Source organism: Asterias rubens, chromosome 12 (genome assembly GCF_902459465.1).
Source record: "Asterias rubens chromosome 12, eAstRub1.3, whole genome shotgun sequence".
Lineage (NCBI taxonomy): Eukaryota > Metazoa > Echinodermata > Asteroidea > Forcipulatida > Asteriidae > Asterias > Asterias rubens.
In genome coordinates, this window is record NC_047073.1 from 172,003 (window position 1) to 196,772 (window position 24,770).

The 24,770-nt window shown below is 39.9% G+C and overlaps 1 protein-coding gene across 1 annotated transcript; it reads right to left on the reverse strand.

Moving 5' to 3' along the window:
* Positions 1-1,029: 1,029 nt before the first annotated feature.
* Positions 1,030-23,923, reverse strand: LOC117298096. Its single transcript, XM_033781336.1, has 9 exons — positions 23,785-23,923; positions 22,010-22,079; positions 19,673-19,887; positions 18,610-18,893; positions 17,918-18,062; positions 16,398-16,498; positions 11,401-11,573; positions 3,477-3,686; positions 1,030-2,598 (listed from the first exon to the last, which is right to left on the reverse strand). The coding sequence occupies exons 1-9, from the start codon at positions 23,854-23,856 to the stop codon at positions 2,468-2,470; spliced, it is 1,401 nt and encodes a 466-aa protein (XP_033637227.1). The 5' UTR covers positions 23,857-23,923; the 3' UTR covers positions 1,030-2,467.
* Positions 23,924-24,770: the final 847 nt, after the last annotated feature.

Sequence of the window (24,770 nt, forward strand, 5' to 3'; positions counted from 1 at the left end):
AGGTTGATTTCTACAGGTACAATTTGGGTGGATGGGTAAATTGACCTGGTTAAACCTTTAACCAAGTGGCTGAGTGTATGTGGATTTATCAGATTAAACCCCTGCTAATCTGTTGCGTATAGCTGTTCAATTATTGATTCTTTGTCAACAACCAACTCATCACAAGGGCTCTTATTCTTGCCATGTCATATTAAAGGCACTGAACATTTTTGGTAATAAGCCGTTTGCGTGTTAGATTTTCATGTTGTTTGAAACAAAGACGTGCTTGATCACAAGTCAGCACTTAAATTTGAATTCCTACACGCATGCTCATACCCTAAAGAGACAGTTGCACAGTATTTTCACCAGTATCCCTGTTCTCATAAGTGTCTTTGTTTAGCTCAAGCAGCTCTATGAAATTAGGCGTTGGGCCAATTATAATAGGTCTTTGTGTAATATAACACAATTTCTGAAATAAACTTCCGTCTTTAAATGTACAATGCTCTCAATGGTGACAAAAAAAGGGGTATTTAACATTGCGATTGACCCTATAACAATTCAGGTGAAAAACTCATTTGTTGGTATTTTTTGTGCTATCCTTCTGACCTACATATATCACTACCTTTGTTTACTAAATGATATCAAAACAAATTTGATATCTTAAAAAAAACCAACAATCATAATTAAAAAACCTAAAACTGAAGGTATTAATAGAGTTAATAGATGTAAACATGTAAATAGAGTTGTAGTGTAAAGCGTAAGGTTGTTGGAGGTACAATGTCAAACTAAGTTACAAGCCATGACATTCATAACATTAAAAATAATCCAGAATTCACGGATTTAGCTGCAAGTTACAGTTTGCATGGACGGATCCAGAGAGTTTGTTATCGAGGGAGTAAGAGCTGTTGGCATGGCAACCATAGGGTTACTCCAATGTAATTTATATTTTTAAAGGGCAGGGGAGGGGCTAAAGGGCAGGGGAGGGGCTAAAGGGCAGGGGAGGGGCTAAAGGGCAGGGGAGGGGCTAAAGGGCAGGGGAGGGGCTAAAGGGCAGGGGAGGGGCTAAAGGGCAGGGGAGGGGCTAAAGGGCAGGGGAGGGGCTAACTCCCCTTTAACACCCCTGGATTTATTTTGTTTCTACAAGAAACAACCTAACAAATAATAGGTATTTGTGTGACTAATGCTCCACGCCACAGTTTGCTAGTATGTATAAAAACCCACGATAAGTTTGCAAGATTTTTGCCCTCCACTCAGTCATGGCTAACAGGCCTTATGGAATAGTGGTCTGTGTGGATTTATACTGAACTACTGACTTAAGCCACTATCGACCAATCAGGAAAGAATATTTAAATCAGATTGGAAGTTATGGAATGTCATCACACAGAAAATGATTTCAATATAAAGATTATTTTGCATTTGTGCAATGGAAATATGTTTTCAATGAGTTGGAAGATGTGATGTTCAGCCAGGAGAAGCTGAGTAAATCTTTCCTGAGCAAATCTGAATGCTTAGATTTTCCCACAAAACTAATACTCTCTAATTTTTATTTGGTAAAAAATGCCTTTAAAATTAGGCAATAATTTCCTGTTATCATTGGCTGTCACTGCCTCAAACTAAGAAACAGTACAGAGAAATGAGATTGAATGGATGTCATCATTCTGAAAAATAGCTTGTCAGTCTAGGAGTTTTTTTGCTGAAATCAGAAACAATCCTGAGAGATCACTCGCCTGCACTGGTAAAGCCATGCCCTAAGGTTATGGTAGATTATATCTACCGAACCATTGTTGAACAGACAGGGTTTGGGTGCACAAGTCCAACTCTAGATAACTAAAGGTTACAGATTGAACTTGATCAAGTAATGACAAGGCAGAATTGATGTAATACATCAGTTTGTTGTCTAAGCTTGTCTTCTAGTTTTTATACCGAACTTTTTACACCAGCAGGGCTTCTCAAAGCGCTTCCAACATCCATTACCCCTGGTCACTGGCCCCTTAAATTCATAACTTAAATCATCTCAGCTCCCAGCCTGCACAACCAATATGCGCTTCTAAGCTAAATCATTCACAAGAATCATCTCTGCCCTTAAAGGTTCCCATTTACCCCTGGGTGGAGAGAAGCAATTATAGTCAAGTGTCTTGCTCAGGGACACATATCAAACCCATATTCTGCTACACAGAAACACCAGAGCTTGCGTTTGGTGCTCGCTCGCTCGCTCGGCCACAACACCCCATGCGTTCCCATTACAATTACAATTATTACACATCTGAATAATGCAGCACAAAAATGACCTGAGACTAGGTACCAAACATTACCAAAAAAAACACACTCACTGCATAACCTGACAAAAATCAAATGCTACATTTTTGCACATTTTGTTAAAATTTCATAAAACGTAGATATCAAAAGAAACATTTTGTTAAAGTCTTCATGATGACTAAGTATGAATGATTTCAAGATATTTCAGCACACATTTTATACAAGTAAATATTTAAAGAAAATCTCCATCAAACTCAATTGAGCTTATAGACGGAGTGCTTGCCAAATCTACAAGGTCCAATGTGGGGTCGTGATCAATCAGGGCTGAGGTCATCTCAGAGAATGCATCACTGTTCTCATCATCTGCAAAGAGTTTCAGAATAAAAGAACTAAGAGTTATTACGAAAATTGTGGTAACTGGGTACAAAATTGAAATAGCATTTTTTCAATAGAATATATCCTGCAAAAGACCTGGAAATAACCCACATCACCCACAGCAATTGCCTTGGTGCCCTGTGAGTTTGTTGTTATGCCCTTTGCAAAGTTCCAATACAAACTTACATTTTCCTCATACTGTTGTAGAAGTCTCCCTTATGAGAAGAAAATTGCTTCAAGAGTGAAAATAAAGGCCCGCTACAATAGGCCTATTCTTTCAAGGTTTGCCTTTGATAAGCGATGGAATTAAACCAATAAGGTTTTTAATCCTTCCGAACGTTACATACTCCAAAACAAGTAGCCAAGCAACCCACTTGAAAACCCACAGAAGTGAAGGAAACTTATACCAACTGTTTTTTTAGTTTGTTTAATTGGTTTTTTCTATGCAAGTTGGCCCCAAACAAGGCTAAAACCCACTCTTGGTACGAGGCTACAAGAAGAACAATTATTGAATGTGAAAAGAACTCAGGGGAGCTGAAGGTAGGAATTGATATTCATCTTAAAACAGTCTAGATTGTAGGATGGAGGGAAACATACACCGGGAAAGGAGTTCCAAAGAGATGCAGTACGTGGCATAAAGCTGTTGGAATGGCTCCTTGTTCTACATCTCAATAAATCAAGAGTGAATAGATGAGAAGAAGAAGAAAGTCTGGTTTCATGCTCAAACAGTCTAATGGGAGGAACTAGGTCGGACACAATGGTGGCACATTTACCATGCAAATATGTTCCCCGTTCCAAGGTATGTTGTCTGTGTTATTTAAGTGAAAATATCAGCAACATCGCTTAGAGGTTAGGAGTTACCTTACCCTTAGGATATGTTGAATACATGTTTCTTTGCACATTTTTAGCTCGGTGTGGAGGAAGGTCGAGTGAGAAATCTTCACTTGACGAACTAGCGAGACTCAAACTCACATCAAATTCATCACTATCGGATACCTGGCGGATATGAGCTGCAGGCAGCTTGTGTGGTCGACTTGATCTTAGTTTCCTCTCTGGACTTCGTTTGCTACTGGTGTCTGTCAGAAAAATAAGACTGATTGATTGATATTGAACATTACAAGTCATGATCTTGGGGCGGAGACTTTAACAGTCCAGGGGGAGCAGAGGCGGCCTGAGGAGGATGGTGGTGGTTTAGAGGACGGCATTGATGGATCAATAAAAGGCAATGAAGGTGGGTCCATGAGGAGGATAGCGGTGGGTACAGGGGAGGATGGTGGTGGGTAAAGGTGGGTACAGGGGAGGATGGTGGTGGGTAAAGGTGGGTACAGGGGAGGATGGTGGTGGGTACAGGTGGGTACAGGGGAGGATGGTGGTGGGTAACGTGGGTACAGGGGAGGATGGTGGTGGGTAAAGGTGGGTACAGGGGAGGATGGTGGTGGGTAAAAGTGGGTACAGGGGAGGATGGTGGTGGGTACAGGTGGGTACAGGGGAGGATGGTGGTGGGTACAGGTGGGTACAGGGGAGGATGGTAGTGGGTAAAGGTGGGTACAGAGGAGGATGGTGGTGGGTAAAGGTGGGTACAGGGGAGGATGGTGGTGGGTAAAGGTGGGTACAGAGGAGGATGGTGGTGGGTAAAGGTGGGTACAGGGGAGGATGGTGGTGGGTAAAGGTGGGTACAGAGGAGGATGGTGGTGGGTACAGGTGGGTACAGAGGAGGATGGTGGTGGGTCCAGGTGGGTACAGAGGAGGATGGTGGTGGGTAAAGGTGGGTACAGGGGAGGATGGTGGTGGGTAAAGGTGGGTACAGGGGAGGATGGTGGTGGGTAAAGGTGGGTACAGGGGAGGATGGTGGTGGATACAGGTAGGTACAGGGGAGGATGGTGGTGGGTACAGGGGAGGATGGTGGTGGGTAAAGGTGGGTACAGAGGAGGATGGTGGTGGGTAAAGGTGGGTACAGGGGAGGATGGTAGTGGATACAGGTAGGTACAGGGGAATGGTAGTGGATACAGGTAGGTACAGGAGAGGATGGTGGTGGGTAAAGGTGGGTACAGGGGAGGATGGTGGTGGGTAAAGGTGGGTACAGAGGAGGATTGTGGTGGGTACAGGTGGGTACAGGGGGGATGGTGGTGGATACAGGTAGGTACAGGGGAATGGTAGTGGATACAGGTAGGTACAGGAGAGGATGGTGGTGGGTAAAGGTGGGTACAGGGGAGGATGGTGGTGGGTAAAGGTGGGTACAGAGGAGGATGGTAGTGGATACAGGTAGGTACAGGGGGGATGGTGGTGGATACAGGTAGGTACAGGGGAGGATGGTGGTGGGTAAAGGTGGGTGGGTACAGGGGAGGATGGTGGTGGGTAAAGGTGGGTACAGGGGATGATGGTGGTGGGTACAGGTGGGTACAGGAGGGATAATGGTGGGTACAGGGGAGGATGGTGGTGGTACAGGTCGGTTTCATGGGAGGATGGTGGTGGGTACAGGTGGGTTACAGGGGAGGTTGGTGGTGGGTGCAGGTGGGTACAGAGGAGGTTGTGGGTACAGGTGGGTACAGGGGAGGATGTGGGTACAGGTGGGTACAGGGGAGGATGTGGGTACAGGTGGGTACAGGGGATGATAGTGGGTCAGGGGAGGATGGTGGTGTGTCAACGAGGAAGATGGTAGTGGGTACACAGGAGGGCCGAGATGGGTCCTGGTAGTGGTGGATCAATGAGTGGAAGTGGAAGTTGTTACACCAAAAAAGGCAGTAGTGGATCCAGATTGGGGGGGGTAGTGAATGCAGGAGAGATCAGTAGTGGAAACAGAAAGGGCAGTATTTGGTCCGGGGGGGGGGCAGTAGTGAATCCCTTAAGGATAGTGGTGAGTCGAGTGAGATCATGTGAGATCTGTGGCTTCAGAGGAAGGCAATAGTGAATTATTGGTCAGAATCCTTCCCTGGTGCTGAAGCCAATCTCATTAGAAAATGACATCTTCAGTAAACATTGGCCAGTGAGACAAAATGGTATCTGAAAGTAAGTTCATTTAGCTCTTCGTCGAACATCATGAGTTAATTTTTTTTAAGGGTAACAACAAATAAACCTGTAGTGTGAGATAACAGTCAGAATGGAAGACAAACATGTACTGTAGCAATCCCCAGAATAATATTACAAAATAACCATTTTAAGAAAAGAACAAAGTGCAGGGGCATAAAATTAATGAGCTGTATGTTTTTACAAGTAGTACTTGGCATTAGCAGCTCAATGCAGAGTGTGACAAAACATGACAAACAAAATAAAAAGGAAAACAGTAGTGGAAAAACATGAAATAAATCATGATATTCAGATTTAGTTTTTAAGGTCACTGTCTGTAAAAGTGGCTTCCTATTGTAAGCTTAAATTGCAGTACTATAACATGGAGACAGTTATAGAAGGTCTCTGTACAGACATTTCAAAGACAACGTCATGTATGATTAAATTTAAGCTTCAACAACAAACTGGATTGAATTTGTAAATACACAGTTGTGCATTCAATTCTGCATTGTCATTTCTCTTGCAAGCAGCTATGCATCAATCACAACATATGTGCATTCATCCATTATTACTGCCTTTATCAACATGCTATTAAAAAAACTGCAACGCAATTTATCAACACCAACTGTGCCAAACTGTGAACAGCAAATTCTTACAAGTCATGTAGGATTCCCAAACTCCATCTTTCTGAGTTAATTAACCTCAGGGGAAACACAACTAGACCCCAGGGGTTTTTAGGAGAACTCTACACCGTGACAACCTCTTCCAAATTGAGCAGGATTTCCTCCACTATAACTGACTATGTGAATGTTACATGATTCAATTGCTACAAACTTCCCTGTCTAGTTTTGTTTGTTTCATGCAAGCGCGACTAATCATAGCCAACCTCTATCCCAAGATACTCAATCTCCTAGGTATCTCCCTCTGGGCTTATGGTCAACAGCTGTTATAGGAATACAGTGGAAGAAGGTTGCATTCATTCCAATCCTCAAGTTTGCCAGAAAATATCCTGCTTAAGTTGTATCAAAATAGGTGCTTTGATTTGTGGAGAAATACAAAAAACCAAAACCAAAATACCAAACCATTAAATTTATCATATAACTGTCTCAATGTCTTTAAACTAGTGCCGTTGTCACTGGGTCAACTCATCTCCCTGGGGAGTATACAGCCCTTGTCTGCTGTGTGTCGCTCTGAAGGCTTTTTAAAACCCTCGCAGGTACCCATGATTCGAACCAACACTTCGATGACTTAACCACCAGAACTTCAATTCAATTCATGACCTCAAACAAACAGAGATGAAAATCCACTGCTTGGATGGAGCCTTCAACTTGAGGGGCAGTAGTTTAAGCAAAGGTCTGAAAATAATCAGCTTTTTGACAACATGTGTGCCACTGTCAGCAGAAAAATTGTGTACAGATAATTATTGCTGTATGAATGCAATAACAAATTACGCTGCATAAATCATCTAACCAACTAGGGACTAGTAGTGAGAATAAAAGTAATCTCTGGGGAGGGGGTAGTCAAAGGATGCCCCCCCACCTTCCAAACCTGTTTCCATTCCTAGGATGACAAGAAGCCAGAAGTCAAGGTTTTAAACTGGACAGGATAAATTAAGAGGTCCCACTCAAGCTGCTGAAGTCTCAAGGTATCCTGTCACAAGAAGTGCGTGATCAAAGTGGAAATGTGTTCAAGTGGTTTGCCACAAAGGGAAATCAGCCTTCTTTGGTGAGAACATTTCAAGATGTTAACTGCAGATCCAATTAATGACTTGGCTAACGAGTCGGAAACCTTGTCAACTGGACTATTTTTATGTCAACCCTTTTTTAGTCACGTTTTAAGGTTATGATATTTTCAAACAGTGAATTGCTATTTTTCATGGTCAAATGAAATTAGTTATTATTCCGAAGAGGTTTCGCCTCTAGCGGTTTCTTAGACTGACTTTCTTCTCAAGGGAAATGTTGATGACCTTGTAGATAGCAATTAAACTGCAACTTTTGAAATGCGGTATTCTCTGATTAATATGCCTGGCCTCTCCAATGTAAGTGTTTATCATGAATTAAAATCAGTACCATCAATTCAATTCAATTCAATTCAATTCAATTCAATTCAATTCAATTCAATTCAATTCAACTAATCTTTATTTTTCATCTCTCTTCTTCCTTGTGTTGTAGTTGAATTTCAATTCCAAACATATGTAGTGCATGTATGTCTTATATTTACCAGAAAACCGTGCGACGTGATGTGCTATACATGCAGCAAACAATGTACTAAACCCAAACAATCAATATGTGTACGTGGTGTTGTAAAACAAATACTGACTGCTTTTACTTGTGCTATGGTTAAAACTCTGACCCCTCGGTGACCTCCAGATGGATCTATTTTCCCAAGACTTAACCTCAGGATAATAAAGCCCACCAAGTATCACCTTGGGGGCCGTAGTTTTAACCAAATCACCCGAAGCAGTCAATATGTGTCTACTATGCACACATCTAGTTGACAATAGCTTGGCATACATAATCTCCAGATTTCAAATCCTGAACTCAAAGAAATGACTATTTACTGCTAATGTGTTTTCTTCATTAACCTTCAACTGTGAATGTGGAGCAGAGAACAAACAACGTATTAAATCCAGAACCAATACCAGGTCAGATAAGGCTATCCGTCATGCAAGGTTAGATGAAGTTACATGAAGACACCAAACAACGGTTAAAACAAACAGCCATAAATATATATACATCCCTTCAATGTAGGCTAACATCATAAGGTCAAACCATGTATACATCCCTTCAATGTAGGCTAACATCATAAGGTCAAACCATGTATACATCCCTTCAATGTAGGCTAACATCATAAGGTCAAACCATGTATACATCCCTTCAATGTAGGCTAACATCATAAGGTCAAACCATGTATACACCACATGCAACTTTAAGCCAATGACTGGCATCCTATGATAGGCCTACCGTCAATTTCACCAAACTCTTCCTAACTTAGGATTTATCTTAGGACTTAAAACAAGTTAAGTTCCGTATCCATAGATGTTAGGAGGCATTGAACCCATCCTAAGGTTAATTCGAGATAGGATTAATCTTAGCGTTACGTGAAATCGGCTGCTGGAATTTAATCTTTGTGAGGGCAAGGCTATTTTTATTTTGTAAAGGGCACTTCTATTGGAAGATATCAAAGTCTACAGGAAACGTGTGAAGGGGCACCAAGGTCAAGACCAGAGCAACATAGGCCCTGGCCTCCAGTGCCTCTGGTTATTCCAGAGGGCGCTATTTGAGTTTGAATCTTCATACGCTAGGGGTCTAATGTCTACCTGATACACCGGAGAAGGACCAATCATTACAAAAAGCAATCGGGGATGTTAAAGATAACAGTCAAAACAGACCATGAACTCAAATAAAGCACCAACTTTGATCATATGAAATGACTTGCAGAAATGTGTACATCACTACATTTTAGTATCAAAGTACAACAAAAAAAGAACTGACAAACCAAACTAAACAAGAAATGTAGAAAAGCTGGACTTGTCTGAACCAGATGTCTGAAAGAGACTTGTGTCAGTCACACGGGGAAACAATCAGGATAAGGGAAAGGCTTGCCATGTTGGGACTGAGTACATAATCTAATTATGGCCAATAATTCAATCTTTTCATCGAGTCAATTAATACTATAATGACTTCAATGTTCTTGGTCTTGTTTTATAACCAGCTGGCCACCAGTCTGAGCCCATGATTTCATACAAGTAAGCAAATTCATGTACAGCAAGTTAGGTAAACAAGACTCTTATAACAAAGAAGACATCGCTAAAAACACAATGTCAGAGAAAGAAACAATTCTTTGATAGGAACACGTTGCCTTGGATCGGTTGAGTTGATCCATGAAAAGCATTTGAAACCGTTTGTTATGAAATCGATATGGTTAGAAAGATGTTTTAAAAAAGAATATAATGATCCACACAAACATAGCATGGTTTTCCTTTAACTGTGAAAACTAACACACATGACTCCACAAAATGGCATACCGTCTTAGTTCTTGAAGTAAAAGGAAAACCACGCAATTTTGAGGCATGTTTGTGTGGATCATTATATGGTCAGCAATGGATATTTCTCAGTAGCTACACCAAATGTAGTATTGTACATCAGGCCTGTATGCTTAACTTTTGAAAGGGCACAGGCACCAAGGCATTTTCTCCTTGATAAGGGCACCCTATAAAGAAATTGTAAATATCTACTGGAGCGTTTCAAGGGCACCAAGGCAATGACCAGTAGGCATGGAGGCAATCGTTGCCTTCTTAAAGTATCAGGTCTGGTACATGGTTATGTAGTGTGGGCTATGACTCTGTGCGTAAGCAATCTTACTCTCAGACACACACGCTTAGCGTGTTCCCTTATCAATCAACCTTACACCACCATGTACAGCGTGGACAAATCAATGACAATTTGAACCGGCGGCAGTGGTGAGCCACTGTTCACCATTCCAACTAGATTCTCCCCTCCTCTCTAACTGGGGGTAAAGTGGTTAGAGACTAGCGGCCGTAGCTCGTTCTATTGTATCCTTATTAATAGCCATTAGAGTTGTGGACCATGCAACTGGTATACATCAAATGGTGACAGGTTGACACATATAATTACTGGTGAGATTTGTCACACTGGGCGTTGCTAGCCTACAACACCGCTAGTATATCCTGAGCCAATCCTTCATAGGATATTCAAGCACATGGCAGGTCCAACCTTCATAGGATATTCAAGCACATGGCAGGTGCAACCTTCATAGGATATTCAAGCACATGGCAGGTCCAACCTTCAAAGGATATTCAAGCACATGGCAGGTCCAACCTTCATAGGATATTCAAGCACATGGCAGGTCCGAACCTAGATGGAAAATGCTCACTTTCTTGACAAGCTTTTGTTCAGACATTGAACTAGACCTCATATGATCTCTGCAGCTGATTAATCCTATCTCGAGTTTTATAGGGCGAGTGACTCGTCCTAACTTCATGAACTTAGGGATGGGTTCAATGCGTCCCACTGTCTATGGATACGGAACTTAACTCGTCCTTAGTCCTAAGATTAATCCTAAGTTAGGAAGAATTTGGTAAAATCCACAACTGCTCCTCAAAATGAGAGCAAATTCAACAAACATTCATAGCAGATGCAATTTGTATCCCAACTGTTGAAGAAAGACTTTTCCTAAGTTCATTAAGAAATGCTGCGTCTCCATTTCAACCAACAAGCCTGAAAGATTGAAGAACACTGGTTAAAATCAGTAAAAACTACTGCACCCGCCAGCAACTTCAGACAGTTATTTCAATTCTCATTTCTCAAGAAAGAAAACGACAAACACTCTTCGCCATCCCAAGTCCCGTGCACTAAAGCACTTGGCCATGACATGCCACAAACAGCGAGTACAAAAGTGGACTGAATGATAATTGTAATTTATATCAGTTGATTGCTAATGGCTGGTTTTAAATTAAAGCAAGTTTGAGTGCGCTTAGTAGTTAACTAAAGGTTGACTATTTTGACTAAAACTCACACTGTTCCACCATTGGTCGACTACTGTGGTCGACCATTTGGAACCAGCCTCATGACCATGGTTTCTTCCATGGTCCTAATGGCTTATTCCATGTTAACATGTGTAAAGTGCAGAGGGGAACCAGGGACACTATAGCGAAATTGACTGGGCTTCCAAGCGAGTCCGTCAAGTGAGTGCGTCACTGCGCATGTAAGTTGCTGGTCAGTAGTTACTATATGTGTACTCTAACTTGCTCAAAGATGATCATACCTTTACTTGATGATAACTTGTTAAACGAGTTACCAGCACTTGACGAGTTGTTACCGAGTGATGAGTTTTTTCCTACTGAGTTCGGCTGTTCATGAGTCAGTCTCTGTGAGCCAATCAGGGGCCTTTGATTCTCGAGTCTATCGACCGTACACATCAGCCGACTCATCTCCGATCTACAAAAATAAACAAGCATGAATATGAGGTCAGAAAAGCGAAAAAGTTATAGAACTGGGCCTAATTTCAGAAAGCCTGTAAGCACAAAAACTAGCTTAGCACAAAAACCTTTGCTTAGCACAAAAACTTTTCAATAGTGCAGCGTTCAACATTGTAAAGCATTTTGAGAAACATTTCACTTCAAAGTGAAGTGGTTGTATGTAAAAAGATATCAGTTTTAAAAATTACAATCTTAGAAGGTGTAACAATCAGTAAAGATTCTCAGATTGTATAAAGGGATTATCTTGTTTCTGGCAAGATCTCAAAAACGTGTCCACCTTTTAAAACGAAACTTCCACCTTGTTTATTGTATACATTTGTATAGGGTTAAAACAATTAAATGTGTCCAAAACCAAAAGTAGACTTTGCCTTTAACAACAATAAAGGCACAGGAAACTTTGCCTTTAACAACAATGAAGGCACTGGAAACTTTGCCTTTAACAACAATGAAGGCACTGGAAACTTTGCCTTTAACAACAATGAAGGGAAGGCACTGGAAACTTTGCCTTTAACAACAATGAAGGCACTGGAAACTTTGCCTTTAACAACAATGAAGGCACTGGAAACTTTGACTTTAACAACAATGAAGGCACTGGAAACTTTGCCTTTAACAACAATGAAGGCACTGGAAACTTTGACTTTAACAACAATGAAGGCACTGGAAACTTTGCCTTTAATAACAATGAAGGCACTGGAAACTTTGCCTTTAACAACAATGAAGGCACTGGAAACTTTGCCTTTAACAACAATGAAGGCACTGGAAACTTTGCCTTTAACAACAATGAAGGCACTGGAAACTTTGACTTTAACAACAATGAAGGCACTGGAAACTTTTGGTAACTGTCTAAGACCAGGGCCCAATTTCATGGCTCTGCTTACCGTAAGCACAGAATCGGCGCTTACGGAAGCAGGAAATTCCGTGCTTACAGCAAGCGTATTTCACGGGTTAGCGGCGAATTTTGGTGTCTGCGCGTGGGTACTGCGCATTACTAGGGATTCTACGCTACCAAGGCTAGCTAGCGGGGAATCGCGATCGCAAGCACAGAAATCCGCGGTAAGCAGAGCCATGAAATTGGGCCCTGTCTTCTAACTTGGTGTATCTCAACATATGCATGAGATAACAAACCTGTGAACCCAATTGAAAGTTGCGAGAGAATACATGTAATGGAAGAACAAACACCTGTGTTGCACAAGTTGTGTGCTTTCCATTGTTGGATTTCAAGTTCTCGATTTACTTTCTCAAAAACTACATTTCTTTAAAAGGAGCCGTTTCTCACAATGTGTTACACTATCAACAGCTCTCTATTGACCATTGCTTGTTACCAGGTTAGTTTTTACGCTACCAATTAATTTGTATGCTAGGTTTTTATGCTAAATTACCAATAGTGTCCAATGCCTTTAAGAAAACTAGATTGATAAAAAAGAAACTGTTGCAGACACAACATTGATAACCGCAGTCAAACACTCTTGACATCTGTTTCTAATGAAACATGTTCCTCCGAGTGTCATCCATTTACATTTTAGTCTCAGAGTATAAACCGTTGTAGATTGCACCCAAATCTGTACATTCATCACCGGCATGACAGCCCAACGCTACTCACTGGAAAAAAACCATACTCTTAATCCATAACATTTGATCGTAGGGATTTGGCGCTGCAGGATTGTAAGAACTACAGGCCTCTAGGCAGTGATGGATCTAAGCTTAGGAACAATGGGTCTAAGAGGTGAGGGATATCTTTATGGTCAACTTACACACATGGTGATCCTGTCGGATAAGCGTGACAGAATTCCATCATAAATCATACCCAATTCACTCAGACAAGCTTTAGCAATTATTAGCAACTCACAGGAAATGCTCTGAGCTTGTTTTCTTTTGAGACCATAAAGCTCTGAGATTACCTTCCACAGGTGTTTCTCAAAGACTCAAGATCATGTTCAACATATCCATTTTTTTCTTTTTTGAATTTACGTTAAGTGACACCAGGTGATACCAAATGGCAATGAGGTTGGTGTGGTACCACCTTGACCCATCACACCTCACACCATTAAGTGACACCAGGTGATACCAAATGGCAATGAGGTTGGTGTGGTACCACCTTGACCCATCACATCTCAAACCATTAAGTGACACCAGGTGATACCAAATGGCAATGAGGTTGGTGTGGTACCACCCTGACCCATCACATCTCACATTATTAAGTGACACCAGGTGATACCAAATGGCAATGAGGTTGGTATGGTACCACCTTGACCCATCACATTTCACACCATTAAGTGACACCAGGTGATACCAAATGGCCATTAGGTTGGTGTGGTACCACCTTGACCCATCACATCTCACACCATTAAGTGACACCAGGTGATACCAAATGGCAATGAGGTTGGTATGGTACCACCTTGACCCATCACATCTCACACCATTAAGTGACACCAGGTGATACCAAATGGCAATGAGGTTGGTGTGGTACCACCTTGACCCATCACATTTCACACCATTAAGTGACACCAGGTGATACCAAATGGCCATTAGGTTGGTGTGGTACCACCTTGACCCATCACATCTCACACCATTAAGTGACACCAGGTGATACCAAATGGCAATGAGGTTGGTGTGGTACCACCCTGACCCATCACATCTCACACCATTAAGTGACACCAGGTGATACCAAATGGCAATGAGGTTGGTGTTGTACCACCTTGACCCATCACATCTCACACCATTTATTTAGTATAGGCCTGATACTTCACGGAAGCAACGCTCGATTGCCTCCAAGGCCCCTGGTCATTGCCTTGGTGCCCTTGAAATTTAAAATTTCCTCATAGGTTGACATTTACCACAAAGAAAACGCCTCGATGCCCTTGCCCTTTCAAAAACGAAGCATATAGGCCTGTAATTGCAAAGAAGCCATTACTCATGTGAAGACCAATTGTGGAGCTGGGAAGTATCAAAAAATCTACATGTGCAAGCAACATGCGATACAAGTAGATAACAGGATAGATAAAGTAAATACCGACTTCCCTAAGCCTTCCCTAACCCAAATCACTCAAAGTTCAAGCCCGATGCTTCATTCTAGAAAGGGGGGGGGGGGGCAAAGGAGATTATTACATTGATACCTCTGCGTCAAGGCAATGAGCAAGGGGCATGGAGGCAATTGTCTCTGTGCAGAATCAGGGCCCATATTCAAAAGCAGAAAATACTGCTTGACTAATTTCTTTGCTAAGCAAAAATTGAGTTTGACATCAGCTAGCAACAATGCAAACTTAATGTAATTTGGGCTGGTAACTTGATTCTGCTAAGCAATACTATTCTCTGTTTAGCGAGTTTTTGTGCTTACAGGCTTTATGAAATTGGGCCTAGTATTGGAGTATGAAGATTCAATACTGGAAACAATAAGGACCAAGTGAGTACAAATCCACAATATTTCTAGTGTTGATACTTTCAAGATATAGTTTGAAAACTGCCTTGTCTGATGTCGCTTATATGTAATTGTTCTATGTCAAATTTTGTTTTGCTGTGTGTGGTTTTCCCTCTCGTGCGCCTTGAGCAACTTAATTTGATGGATTTTGGCGCCTTATAAATATTCTTTATTATTATTATTATTACAAGTGAATCTCTAGATTCAAATTCATTTAGATTAGTCATCTAGAAAGGCACTTCAAACCCAGATTGAATATTATACGTCATAAACATAAAGTGACTGAGCAGTGTAAGTTGAAATGTGTCAAACTTTTATGAATCATTTGCTGAAGTCTAAGAATTTGACATCATAATTGGATTTGCAATTGCCTCCATAGGGACCTGCCGAGAGGGAGTGTGTATTGAACAGGTGCTTGCATTATCTAAATGATCTGGAGTTAACGGTGTTCACTCTGTATGAAACAAGCTGTCATGAAACAGCTGGAAGTGTCGTGGCCTAGCAGTTAAGTGCACCGAATTAAAACTTTGGTGTTTTTTAAGGATGAAACTATAAATAAGTAGTAAACTTGCTGGTGCAACCATGTGTAAATCTCTTTTGTGTGAGTGTTGGCTCTGAAAAGAGCCGGGTGTGGTCTCGACGTTCCGAACAGTATACTCTGCTCGTCTTCGAGAAAAACTGGTGTTACTGATCAGCAGAGTGTAGGTTTGAGTCCCAGTCGTGACAATTGTGTCCTTCAGCAAGACACTTGGTTCTTTTACATGCGTTACACAACACAAGTGACCAACTGCTTAACGTCCCCATCCAAAGGACGAAGCAATGACATAAGGACACAAGGGTCACGACTACCGAACCAACATTCCCTGGCACAGATCATAGCTTTAGTTCAATGGTGGTGCTCTTAACTGCTTGACCACTGGTGGATAGTGGAATGTTTTATATCTCGTTATCTAAAAGTGGGTCTAGATGAAACATAAAGTTTAAGCTAAACAAGACCAACAAGAATTAACAATAAGTATGAAATTTGTTGGTTAAGGAATCAATTGTCAGGACTCTGGAACCCACTCTGCTGAACAGAAACACCAGAGTTTTAAATCAGTGCTCTTAACTGTTAAGCCATGACACGCCATATCAGTATGAAACAAGCTATCATGAAACAGCTTCTTGGAGATTGAACTACTCACCTTAGATGTAATACTTCTTGGTCATTGGTTTGTCTAAACTACTCACCTTAGATGTAATACTTCTTGGTCATTGGTTTGTCCGAACTACTCACCTTAGATGTAATACTTCTTGGTCATTGGTTTGTCTGAACTACTCACCTTAGATGTAATACTTCTTGGTCATTGGTTTGTCTGAACTACTCACCTTAGATGTAATACTTCTTGGTCATTGGTTTGTCTGCCATGAAGCGAGTGGTTGAATTCTCTGGAATGACTTCGCTGGGAATCACATACACTGGTCAATGTCTAAAGAAATACATTCATAGAATAGAACTTTATAGACAACTCCAAATTATCTTTGTTTATTAAAGGATTTGGGTGCTTTATGTAACATAAAACACAATGTCCACAGATTTACATTAAACTGCGTTTGAAGATAATGATTGTAGAAAGCTAACCTTTAAACATTACTTGCGAAAGTGCTGTAGTTTTTGAGAAATGAATAAAACAATGTGACTTGATTCTCCTTACAACATATTACCCCTGTTCATTGGGCCCTAAACATTCCTGAAACCACCTCAACTCCTTAGGAGTATGCAGCACCGGTAACCAAAATTGGCACACAGGTGGCTAATCATTCACATCAACAATCTCTACCCTCAAAGGGACCCATTCACTACTGGGTAATGACAAGCAAGTGTCTTATTCAAGAACACAAGAGTCATGACCGGGATTCGAAGCCACCTTCTGATGACTAAGCCATCGGAGCTTGAGTCTATGGCACTAGACCACTCTGCCAAAAACCACACTATGTCAGGCTTAATTTAAAGATGGCCTACAACGTCAAATACAGTTTTGTGATCCACTCATCTTGCAAAAGATTTTTCCAAAAGAGAGAGTCCTTGTAAATGGGGGAAAAACTTACAAGACTCTAACCACAGGTAAAAAATGGTGTAAAATGACAGTGTTCGATAAATTTCAAGTGCAATTTTTGTCAAATCAAATCATGTTTGATGACGTCACATTTCAATGGTCTGTACATTTTTGCACACAGAAGTTCAATTAATTCCTGAATTTGAATGGTATTCAATCAAAGCATCATTGAAATTGATTGGCGCCAAAATTCTTATTAAGAATGCACTGTTTATGACATTGGGCCAAGATCATTCTCTCAATACAAATACCTCTTAGTTGTGTAAAGAGATGATGAACACCCATTAACAATTCTGAATGGATGTGTATGGCACAAAGGTACTAGGGTTTGCTCATCTGGAGGTTGCTATGCAAAGGCTTGCCCCGAACCATTTGACATAGCAACTGTCTCTTTAGTCTGAGGAATTCAAATGTAAGCGGTATATTGTGACTAAGCAAGTCATTGTACATCAAGGTTGTAGCTAGGGCAAATTGGATGCCGGCTAATTTTGTCAAGTGTGTGTGTGTATCGGGAGCAGCTTAGCGCCTCACAACCGCGGTCCGCTTAAGGAAAGGGCCCTGGTGGGGTCAAGGGGCAGCGCCCTTGGAAGCTGAAGGGTCTTAGCTTTGATGGGCTCCCCAGGCTCTCTTCTGCCAATATTTGTCCCTTTGACATAGTGATCATCATTATTCAAATCCCAACTCACATATGGCTTTTAAACCAACATGTTGTTGACAAACTAAACCATCATCAATGAGTAGAAATAAGACATCTCAATCCGGGCCTGAGATGTAAACCATCTTGAATCTTACCCTGTCTAGATGATCTATCCTGCGACTGTAATCTTTACCATCTGCTTGTTGGTTGGCGATATTTATCTCATGCCTCATTAGTCTTGAGTTAAGGCTTTCTAGTTCTCTTCTACACCCAGATAGATCTTCTTGCATCTGACGCTTACTGTGGAGTCAAGTCAGTCGCATGGATTTATTTTAGCACAAATATAAACCTTTATATATTACAGAGTATTGGAGTAGTTTTGCTCAGAAAAAAAACACCAGACGTTAAAAGCACTGGACACCTTTGGTAATTGATTCTCACTTGGTGTATCTTAACATGTGTATAAAAGAACACACCTCTGAAAATTTGAACTCATTTGGTCAATGGTTGTGAGAGAATAATAGAAGAAAAAAACCTTGTCGCACAAGTTGTGTGCTTTCAGATGCTTGAATTCGAGACCTCAGCTGAGGTCTCGAATTCAAGTCAAATATTTTAGTGAGAAATTACTTCTTTCTCAAAAACTACATTACTTCAGAGGGAGCCGTCTCTCACAATGTTTTTTAACACTATCAACAGCTCTCCATTGCACGTTACCAAGTAACCTTTTATGCAAACAATTATTTTGAGTAATTATCAATAGTATCCAGTGCCGTTAAGATTTAGTCAAAAATGTTGACTACAAATCTGAATTGCTCCCTACTTCATAATTCAAATACACAGTACTCACAAGTCATGAACCTCCCTTGTCAACGAGTTCAGTACATCATCACTATAACCACCCTCAGTAGCATTCCTGTGTTGACCTATGACCTGACTTTGAAGGTCACCAAGCTGTAAAGTGACCTCTCTCTTCCAACCTTCTACTTTCCTCTCCGTCTCGAGATGAACTCCGCCTTCTTGAAGACGATTACTCAGGGAAGAGAGTTCTTGGTCAACACGTCTTAGATGGGTCTGGGTACGATCTTTCTCCCGTTCCATTGTTTCTACTTGACGGCTTAGAGCATGTATAGTCTGTTCAGAGGAAGTGACAATTTACTTTTTATTAATAAAGGTTTTTTCTTGTAATCATTTTATTTTGTTAATTATGACCATCTGCTGATCGCTACTTAATGATAAGTTGAATAGGCTGGTCTGGAGAGAGTGCAATATAAATTCAATAAATAATTTGTATAAATAAATTATTTTAATGAAATTTGATTTCTTATAAGTTAGCAAAAATATTTTAATGCTGACCAGTATAAGGCTACCAGCAAAAGTACCATGTCATATGTAAAATTTATGACTGGTATCCTGTTCCTTTTTGCTTAGCAAAAAATTGTTAAGCAATACTTCCTGCTTAAGCAGCCCTCTAAGAAACTGGGTCGAGGTCGTAATGTTTAAAGTAAAGTTCATAAGAGAGTGCAATGGATGGCATTGGCCCAGACGATGACCTACTGATGAATTACATTAACACTCATCAGACATAATGAATGGAGAATCTTATGATATACTAGAAACAGATGCCTACAACTTGAAGGAGAACGGTAACCATTAAACGATCTCAAGGTGGTTTAAATTACAAGTGTGCAGACTGTAGACAGTGTTACATGTAAGTATTTAACTTGGTTTTTGTTTCTTATCAATTACAATTCTTAAATTTATTTTAAATGTAATTTTATTGTAAGCCAAATTCCCTTAGTCTTTGACTTTTTATTTGGTGATGAAATTTCATAAAATAAACCATAATTGAATTGAATTGAACAAATATTTCAAAAACGATTTGTCCTTTTGACAATCGATAAGTGACCTACTTTATCCTGATTCTCAATCTTTTCAGTCAGCATGGCAACCATCGCCGGTGACTCTGTGGATGTACTAGGAATGGAGTCTCCTTCTGATGTCTGGGAGGTATACAGACTCTGGTACTTTTGATGTGGCTGAGAACGCCAATTACTATAACTAGACAATCCATTTGTAGCAAATGTTGGCGATGTGACATAGTTCCTGGGCAATGTTGATGGTTTGGCTGAAAAAACATAACAAGAACATCACAATTCAATTCAATTCAATTCAATTCAATTCAATTCAATTCAATTGAATTCAATTCAATAAATTATTTTCTTTGGTATTGCCTTCGAATGATAGTTGTTGTTTCATAATATTAACCGTGACAGTTATAAACAGTAGCCAACATTATCAACATCTGTTGCAGCCACATATTCTATAAATTCCACAAATTAGCAGAAATGAGCAGGATACCAGTCACAAATTGTACATATGACAGGCTGTTTAGCTGGTAGGCTTGTTCTGGTTAGCACAATTTGTTAATATGCTACTTTTGTGCTTAAGCAGCCTTATGAAATTCAGACCAAGTCATACAGACAGTGATGTCTCCATACACCAAAACGAACTAACGCATTGTGCATTCAAGTCTCTGTTATTAATTTGTGTCTAATTGTGTCAAATTAGGGAAAAAATGACATAACCTTTTGCCACTCTCTGTTGTTTGGGCAAATTTGAAGTGCAACCGTCACAAATGACCCAATCATAACTCTCAACATTTGTTATTTGATGAACAACGATCACAACAAATGACCCAATAAGAATCCCTCATTATGTTTGAATTTGCCTGATTCTGTCAACAATGGGTTAAACAAACAACCTTTAAACTGTTTATCTTGTGATTAAATAAAGCAGATAAGCTGAGCATAATGACTATTTGAGTAATCTGGGTGTGTAGGGTTTACAGGTCACACTTTGATTTCAAGGGGAGTCTGTTTAGATCTCAAGTAGAACCACAATGCTTTACAGTTTGAAGCACTAAGCTAAATGTGGACTGACAAAATAAACATACCGGTACACTGTCAGAGCAGATTTTGGACATTTGTTTTTAGGCCAAACATTGATCGAGGCATATAATGTGAATCTTCAATATTTCTGAAGCACTTATAAGGTGATAATCATCAATATTTTAAGATTGCATTTTGCTCATATAGCTTGAACTTTGGCTTGTCCACCTGCATACCTCACTAGTCAATGTTGATCGCACAGGAATTGGCTCTAAGCCCTGTAAGCTGAGAATGGTGACTGTAAACAGAGACACTAAATGGTGGTACAACATTGTGCACACGTTTGCATACAGCTTATAAGGCCTGCAATTCCACACAGGCTAATGCATGGAGACTATGGTGTCTGTAGCCCATGGTCGTCGCCTTAATGCCCTTTTAAAATTGTCCAATGTGCTCTTCGCCAAATGTAACATAAAATTTCACGCTTGCTCTATGCAGGAGACATTTATAACAGTTACACACAAAAATCCAATGAATATCTTAATAACTCTTTACAACTCATTAGTCCTCCCATATTTAAATTACTCAATTCTCACTTGGGGTGGCTCTTCATCCTGTGATAAACTTCTTATTTTACAAAAACGAGCTGTTCGAATAATTTTCAACGCTCATTATCGGGACCATACCTCTCCTTTGTTTGCCGAACTGAAACTACTACACTTTAATGATCTCTATAACCTCAACCTTGGAAAATTCATGTACAGGTATATAAATAATTTGTTACCTTCCTGTTTTAGTTCATGTTTTACTCTCACTTCAGATGTGCATTCTTATAACACTAGAAGCAGCTCGAACAAGAACATTTATGTTAGTTTTAACAGAACGTCAATGTTTAAAAATGGCCTCGTTCAACGAGGTACACATTTTTGGAATAGTCTACCCACCCCTCTTAAAACATCATTAAGTTTATCTACATTCACCAAACAACTAAAAACACAACTGCTCCAATCATATTCTTAATCTGTAATGGAAAAATTGTCATTTAGCAATAGCTCAATTATGCTCCTATATGTCTGTCATTGTCCTTTTTTCGTTTGTCATTTGCCAGTCTGTGTTTGTCTGTCAAGGGTACGGGTACAAAAGCTTTGCTTCACCCTTTGCCCAATGTTGTTATGTGAATAATGTTTAAACTAAGCTTCGTTAAGTTAATATTGTTATAAATGATTATTTCGTCTTTTAAAATATGTTGTTATAATAGTGTTAACTTAATGGTGTATGTATTATGTATTATCATAACAATGTTGAAATAAATGTTCTATGATTGATTGATTGATTGATTGAAAATCAAACTGAACTCACATGAAAATGAAGTGTGTGTATGATTGTTAGTTGCCACTCTAGATTGGTATCTTGGCACATCTAATCTTTGCTGAAATAAAGAGAAAAAAGGAAAGACACAGATCCAGTTTAGTTCCTCTGTATATCTGAATGACATCACAATCAGACAAAAACAACAGCATTCTTTTGCTATAACAATTAAAGAGATTAAAACACTAGTAATAAATCTAATTATTTGTACAACTTGAATATTAACTTGAATATGATAATTTCAGTACCTTATATTATCAAACAACATTGAGTATGTACAAAAACAATTCCCCATTTTGTTGCTTGTCCCCCTTTTCATCAGGACCCAGAAATTACAGCGTTGTTTTATCCGGTGTCAGGACACTTTTCACCCTGGACACTTTTCACCCTGAACACTTCGTACCGGAAAAGTTTCCGTATGGCGCCACCACTTTTTCATTCGAAATAAAATAATATAGTATCTAATTTACCTGATTGATATATCCCTTTTTGTAAAAATGAGTGAAAAAGTGGTGGCGCCATACGGAAAGATATCCCTTCGTACCTATTGCAAGGTATGAAGTGACTTTGGACACTTCGCACCTTGGGACACTTTGTACCTTCTCATTCGTCATGCCTCTTACTAATTGTATTTGACTGTTATACTTGTGAATACTAGAGAAATAAATGAACTAAACTGAACTCTCAACCAGTGATGCCTTAGGCAGAGCTTCAATCAGCCGTTGAACGAGAGGACGGGGATTTTTGTGAGTGTTTATCATTTTTTACTGGCATTTTATTATTTATTATTTTTAACTTATTATTAAAAATAATTACATAAATAAGGCCTAATGTCATCAGATATTATTTTCAAGATATACAATCCCTAGATTATACCTTATTTATCTATAATGTCTAATGAATACAAAACAGAACATGATTGTTCACCGATTTTCTAATTTTGATGCATCAGTGACAGGCCTACTTTTGAAGTTAAAAATGACTACGAAAAGATGGAAGACGTACTCAGTCAGAAGTGTCGGTCAGTCTCACTGGGTCCTACTAAAAGCCGACAACTCGCCGACAACGCCGACAACAAGTCCAGAGCGCCGACAACTCGCCGCCAACAAGTTTTAATTACCTCGAAAATTGCCAATATACCATAGATGTATTAGAACTATATGTGTTCTGTAATATAAACATAAATTTAATGGAAAAAAATTCACGAAAAGTGTGAATTTTTAACCAGAAAAAAAACTGAACGTTCACGGAAAACGGTCGGACGCCATCTTGGCTTAAAATCGTGTTCGGACCAGTCCATTATGATGCGGGTGAGTCAGACTTAGCAATAGAGGGCGGGCGTCATGCACTGTGCACACTGCAGTGAAGGTCTTCACATGAAGCCCGCCCTCTGTTGTTGACAAGTGCTAAATCTACCCGTATCATAATGGTCTGGTCCAAATACGGTTTTTAAGCCAAGATGGCGTCCGACCGCTTTTCGTGCAAGTGAAGTTTTTTTCTGGTTAAAAATTCACACTTTTTGTGAAGTTTTTCCATTAACTTTATCATTATGTTTATATTACAGAACACATATAGTTCTTATACATCTATGGTTTATTGGCCATTTTTGAGGTAATTAAAACTTGTTGGCGGCGAGTTGTTGGCGCTCTGGACTTGTTGTCGGCGTTGTCGGCGAGTTGTCGGCTTTTAGTAGGACCGGTCTCACTCAGTCACGACACGAGTCAGTCGTCGATGTTTTACACATAAATAACGTGAAATTTACTTACCCGAACTTTGGCAAGATTTGACTCAGTTTCCTTTACGATGCTGCTAAAGTTGTGTTCCCAATCTCTTGACATTTTGAGCCGATCGTAGTGTTTTCTGGAAGAAAAACCCTGGAACAACTTACTAAAATTAAAACAGAACGTCCGCCATTTGTAAACAACTGGATGTAATTCAACAATGGAGGGCGCTGTTCTGAATAAGAGGCCCTTTTCGAAGCCACGCTTCTAACTCTACTCTGGCTTTTACTACGAGCTTACCAAATATAATTATAGCAAACGGGTAACTAGTAGCCGATGCCTTGATCTACCGTGATTTCGAAAACGGCTATAGAAATAACTTAAAGTCAAACCATAGAGCAAGGAACAGATAGATCACAGAATAAAACGTCTTAACTGTTTTACTTCCTTCAACTGCTCCAGATATTGATTTTTCCAGACAGAAGGGTTTTAGTGGGGCTTGTTAAGGGAGTGTCAAGTGGTGGGGCTGCATTGAGGGGAAGGGTGGGCAGGGCTTATGAAGGGATGGGCGTCAAGTGGTGGGCGGGGCTTCATTGAGGGGATAGGGTGGGTGTAAATTGATCTCACTGATACAAATTGTCCAAGGTCTGATGACTTTTGGATTTCCCAAAGGTTCACTTCATCTCGGGGAGGGTAAAGAAGAATAATCAATGAAAAATAGGCAGAAAATAGTAACTTTACACATAAAAGATTTTATAAATAAAAACATGTTTATTCGACCATCTGTCAGACCTTGTCTATTTACATGAAACAGCTTTAAATATAGAATATGCATTCCCATTTTATGTAAAATACTAAAAAGATTTTAATTTTCATTACAGGAAAATAGTCAAAGTGAGGGCAAAACATAATTTGCATAAAAAACTCACATTTACATCATGTCATATTCTGATTCTAATAATTAAGATCTTTGGCATACACTGAAAATGATGCTAGTCTTATCCAATACGTGTTGTTATGTAGGTCTGTCT